At 29.2% G+C, this 6,373-nt stretch overlaps 1 protein-coding gene across 1 annotated transcript; it reads right to left on the bottom strand.

The window, feature by feature from the left end:
* Positions 1-4,853: 4,853 nt before the first annotated feature.
* Positions 4,854-6,010, bottom strand: LOC105114100 (cold shock protein 1-like). Its single transcript, XM_011010517.1, has one exon. The coding sequence runs from the start codon at positions 5,864-5,866 to the stop codon at positions 5,156-5,158; it is 711 nt and encodes a 236-aa protein (XP_011008819.1). The 5' UTR covers positions 5,867-6,010; the 3' UTR covers positions 4,854-5,155.
* Between the last annotated feature and the right edge of the window lie 363 nt (positions 6,011-6,373).

Raw genomic sequence — 6,373 nt, 5'->3', positions numbered from 1 at the left:
AGGTAAGTATAATTTTGATCAAATTATAGGATGTTAGGGTATTTTTTTGAAAGAGGAAAATTACCCAAAAAACCCAAATACTCTTTTATTGTCTTGGTTAAGAACATGCAATCAAAAATTGGTCACTAAGCTTCATCCTGAATTTACTAAAGGGTACATGCAATGGAACAAGAGTACTATATTTGGATTTTGTTTTTTTGAAAATGAGAATATTTAAAAAAGAAAAGAAAAATAATCCAATTTGAATTTTTTTTTTTAAAAAAAGAAAAATAATCCAATTTGAATTTTTTTTAGCAAAATAGCATAACTTATATATGTAATAATCAGAAAATATGATATTTAAAGTTGTCACTATTTAGAAGCATAATATTTCAAATACTTTTAACTATCTCAACAGTGGATTATATTTACTGTCAAAAATAAATGAATCATTTATTATCTTGGGTCTGAAAATATGGCTTACTTTAATTATTTTTAGTGATTTTTTTGTGTTATTGAATGTCTTATTTAAAAAATTTTGACGGCTCTAGTGGTATTGTAATAAAATCTTTAGTATACCTCTAAGATTTTTTTTTTGCAATTTACTTTTGACTCTTACCTCGTCATAATTTTTACAATTCATTTCATGATTTCATTTTATAATTTTTTTGAAATGCAGTGTTTATGAATAACAATAATGTTCTGTTTTCCAATCATGATAAATATAAATTGTTTTATTTTACTATTTTTTTTTCATTTTTTTTTTATTTTACCTTTATAAAAAATAATGTTAATAAGAAAAATACCCCTGTGTTTGGGTGGGTTTCATTTAAAAGAAACCAAATCACCGAAGATTCTAAACCAAACTAAAACAAAAGGGGTTATCTATGGTGTTTTATTTTTTATATAAACGGTTTAAATATTTTTTAATCAATTCATAACAAAGTCAAGTGTAGTTAAAGTTCGTTGAGGCGCCCATGGAAACTTACATGTTGCAGGTTTGAGAGTTGGAAATGGAATGACGACTTCTTTTCATAATTGTGAAAGACAACATTTCAAAACAATAAGGGCTAGGCAAGCGAGCATTGCCTTTTATTGTCTTTTTCTTTTTCTTCTTTATATATATATATATATTTTAAATGTTTTTACTAAATTCACTTACTCTTTAATTTTATCATGGTTTTTAAATATTATTATAAATTTTTTATTTAAATTCTACTAATTTATTTTGCAATTATTATGTATTTGGTTTGGAAATAAAAATACTAATAATGAATGGTTTATAAAATCTCAATTAAAATCAGTTGTTTATTATTAAAATGTTTAAATAAATTTACAATATAATTTTATTAAATTTATGATTCTGATAACTTTCTGTCAGAATAACATATAATTTTATTAAATCAGTTTATAACATATTATTTTAATATTTTTTAAAAAAATTGCTTTAATAATCATAATATTTTTTTAACAAAAAACAATGTATTTATTTTAAAATATTGTATTGGCTAAGATAAAAAAAAATGTATTAATAAAAAAAATTATAAAAAATAATATATATATATATATATATATATATATATATATATATTAGAGTTTGATGATAATTTCATAGGATTTCATGAGTTGAAAATTTTATTTATATATAAAAAATTAAAGTGCTCCTACAAAGTGGCAAGGGTATAAAAAATAAGTATCACACTGAAAAAAAAGCATTTGATAAGACTAAAAATATAAAATTAACTTTTCATTGCTTAACCCACCACAAAATAAGCTTAGCATTAAAATTATAATCTTAACATTTAATTTAGTCTATTCAACTAGTTAATAGGAGACTTGATCAATTTAAAGTTAGAACCAGATTAGATTGGAAAAAAAAAAAATAGTGTGATCCTACAAAACTGGATAAAAAATCCAGTTGTATATTTTAACTTTTATTTTATTTTATTTTTTATTAAAATATCATTTTGATTTAAAAAAATTAATTAAACAACTCAATTAAAATTTAATATCCTAATCACAACTCAAATCCCGACTTTAAATCGAGCCAGCCACCGAACCAGTAATCATCATCACCTGGTATTATTTGTTTATTACAAAATACCAAAAACGAATAAAACAAAAATAACATGCCAGCACCTGATCTCTTTCTCTTGAGTGGCCGCTGATGCAAAGATTATCTGCCCCTTCTAATCTTTTCATTGCATGATTGCGGCATAAATGAAAATTAGGTAAATTAAAAAAAAAAAAAACCAACATTACTAGAGATCCCAAACTTTGCAAGCAAGTAGCTTCACCTCATCAGACTCCACAACTTTGCAAGCAAGTAGCTTCAGACTCAACAAGGACTTCATTGTGGGCCCTGGGCTCCACCTGAAACATCCCATGAGCTGCCGAATTGCCACTGCAAGATGGCTGTGACTCCAGAATCCTAATGACGGCTGCGTCGTTCCAAGCAGACTGTTAGGACCTTGATTTTATCAAAAATCAAAGAAATTCAATAACAATCTTAAATGAAACTGAAAAATCACGAAGGAGAAGAAGAAGAAATCAACAGAAATGGTAGTGTTACCGGTGATAGGTGCGGGGCAAAAAGTAATAAAATAATCGGCTCCAGCACAAGTGAAAGTACTATTAAAAATTCGGGAGTTTGTCCGGAGTCGCATGCGCATCGCTGCAGCAACATGCCGGATTTCCAAACGCATCACATGCACTTTTACATGCATTCTCACCGTTACCACAATGGCATTGTTTGGAAATGGAATGAAATCCTTTAATTTTTTTTTAAATTTAAATTTTTTATTTTTATTTAAAATTATTATTTCTTTATGTTTTCATATTATTTTCATATACTAATATTAAAAATAGCTTTTTTAAAAAAATAAAATTACTATTTTACTATATTTCTAAACAAAAAATATTTTAAACAATAACCATCACTATATTCTTGAATACTTCCTAAATTCTTTGGACAGCCGCTGCCATGCAATTCCCTCTTGTGCCACTTTGTGACTTGTTTAATAATCTGATTATTTTTTAAAATTTATTTTTGATATTAAAATATTCAAATAATTTAAAATATTTAATTTAAAATAATAATTTTTTTTAAAAAAAAATTGGCATATCAAACCAAACAGAGTCTATATCCATCCACAAGATTAATATCATAAAAATCTAGTTCTCACCATCTCAATTCAATAGTTTAAACTCTTAAATAAATTTTTATTATATGATTTATATTATTCTTTAACACACTTTTTTAAGTGAAAATTCTTTGGACTTAAAACTTGCACAAACCTACATTATTTTGTTTTAAATTTTTATCAAATAAATAGAAACGATAAGATTCAAACTTGTGACTATTTGTATCAAATAAATACAGATATTATGATTCAAACTCATGACTATTTGATCATCAAAACTCTGATATCATGTTAAAAAACTATCTTAACCTAATAACTTAAACGGTTAGGTAAGATCTCAAAATATAACTTATATTATTCTCTAACACACTCAATCAAGTAAAAGTCTTTTAAAGTTAAAACTTGTACAAACCCACAATATATCCAATACTTAATTTTTATTAAAATTTAAAATGTTTTTATTTTTTCTTTACTTCAAATTAATATTTTTTTAATATTTTTAAATTATTTTAATATACTAATATTAAAAATAATTTTTTAAAAATAAAAAAAATATTATTTCAATACATTTCTAAATAAAAACCACTTTAAAAACCACTCACATTCACATTCCCAAGCGCCGAACAGACCCTTAATGTGAATTCCGCCAGCGTGGCACAAGGGGCAACACCTCCACTGGCACTGGAAAATTGTGTTTGAATTGGTTTATAAAATTTTAAGTGGATCTTTTACGGTGAAACAATTTTCACTTTTGCAGAAACATTTTTCAAGGAAACAAGGTTACATTTAACTAGAAAGAAATCCATCCCAACATGTAACAAGTTTGATCTATCATCAACATTCAAAAGCCCAAGAAGATATACCTTCAAATCCTTAAGGCATTATGTGATGAGTGAAAAGATCATTCAATGCACAAGGAGAGCTTGCCTTTGTGGCACAACAATTCCAACATCAGGGGCTGCCTGAAGCTTCATCATTCGCACCCAAACCCTAAAATTGTATAATTGAACAAACTGAAATCTGTAATATTTGCAGAACAACTAAAGCCAAAGAATGGCGGCATTCACATTCTTCCTTATGACTCCATGCAATTTCACAGCCCAAACTCAGCTCTCAACAAAAGCAAAACTCAAATAGCCCTAAAAGCTTCTCTGCTTGAAGCATGCAAGTATCAGATTTAGTAAAGAAAGCACCCTGCTGGATGTAAGAAAAACACAAACTGTAGAATCATAAAATTCTTCATTCATATCAGAAAAAAAAAAAATCACATTAAGTAATCAACGATATCAACCAGGCATTAACAGTATTTTGGAAATATGGGAAATGCAATACATGAAAAGCCATCCAAGTCTGCCATTGACATGAACATTGACACTTGAATTTCATGCTTGGTTGTCAACTAAACTTCTGTAAAGAAAACCATCTCACATAGAAACTCTCTGCAATTCTCATTCCCTTTCAAAATTAAACTCAACAATCCATAACATCGGTAGTTGTAAATAGTTATTCCAAATTGTCAGTTATATACTCACAAGAAGAAAAAAAATGCTACATTAAGATTCCCAGGTAGGAGGTAATGGCATCAAAACCTATCAACTTATCTTGAATATGGAACATACACATTTCAAAAATCGCACAAGCAAACAAAGACTGCGAAAAGCAACTGTGGTCAGAGCATTCATATCATTGAATCAAACAAGAGAATTTAGAATGAACTCCCCATAACAACAATACCAGAAGAAAAGCTTTAAACCTTCGCATTAAAGCCCATAGTTCACACTTGACAAAAATAAGAACTCAATTAGAAAGCTACTCAAATGTCACTAACAGTAACAGAAATTAGAAAAAAAATTAACTTTTAATCCGAAACGACCATGTATATATTGTGTCAAAACTGGGAAAAAACAATTTCCCCTAACAAAAATAGGAACCCCCAACGCAATCCTATCTATATCATAAACCCCAAAAAACAAACAACCAACCAAAGATAAACCCAAGATTAACAGCAACAGTTACCATCATCCCTCTTTTATTCAAGACTGCTCAGGACAATCCCTAGCAAAGTGCCCTTCATTACCACAATTAAAACATCCACCACTATTACCACCGCCAAACCTTCCACCACCAGTTACTCTTGCACTGGTGCAATCCCTAGCCAAATGCCCATACCCACCGCAGTTATAACAAGCTCCACTCCCACCCGGACAGTCCCTTGCCACATGCCCAAACCCTCCACAACTGTAACACCCATTGTTATTCCCCTTCGTGCACTCCCTCGCAAAATGCCCACTGCTCCCACACTTATAGCAACCAAAATCGCCACCGCGATTGTTGCTGTTGTTGTAATTATTGTAACCTTTACTACTGTTATTGTTGCAATCCCTCGCAATATGGCCAGGATTCCCACAATTGAAACAACCAACACCGTTTTTATTGTTGTTGCGGCGGCTGAAACCACCGGAGGTGGTAGTGCGGCGTTTGATAGGTCCGCCACCGGGGGCAGTAACTTCAATAGCTTGGTACTTGTCTTCAGTCAGTAAAATAGTGAACTCAACGACGTCGTCTTCGTAAAGAGTACGGTAGCCACCGTCAGATTTGATGGCGGAGTGGTGAACGAAGAGATCTTTGTCGCCAACATCAGGTTTGATGAATCCAAATCCTTTCTTGTCGCTGAATCGAACCACCCTGCCGGTCGATCTCTCCTCCTTTGTCGCCGCCACAGCTACCGCTTGCTCCTCCGCCATTGATGATTGACTAAATCGAACGAGAGAGAAGACTTGGGTTTTTTTTTTTCTTTAGATCTAGAAGATTTACAAGGGCATTGGTGCCTTTATCGAGAGAGGAGATTCCCTTTAATATAAGGAGAAGTAACCCTAATGCCCTGATTAAGATAAATTTATGGAAGTGCTGTGGTTATTTGGTTTTTAAAATATTTTGTATTTAAAAATATATTAAAATAATATTTTATATTTTTAAAAAATTATTTTTAATATTAATTTTTTAAAATAATTTAAAAACACTAAAAATTATTAATTAAAATAAAAAATAAGAAAACTTAAATTTTTTTTAAATACTTTTAAAATATAAAAACAAATATAATCTTAAAAGTTTACTTGACACCGATCTTTGATTATTAATTATTTTTTTATAAAACAAAAAAAATAAAAAATTTTAAATATTTTTAGAAAACAAAAATAAATAGGTTTTTAAAAACTTATTTAACATCAACCTTTCACTATTAATTGTTTTTG

Source organism: Populus euphratica, unplaced genomic scaffold (genome assembly GCF_000495115.2).
Source record: "Populus euphratica unplaced genomic scaffold, PopEup_1.0 scaffold492.1, whole genome shotgun sequence".
NCBI lineage: Eukaryota > Viridiplantae > Streptophyta > Magnoliopsida > Malpighiales > Salicaceae > Populus > Populus euphratica.
Note: the sequence above shows the minus strand (reverse complement) of the source record. Positions and strands in the feature narration are given on the sequence as shown.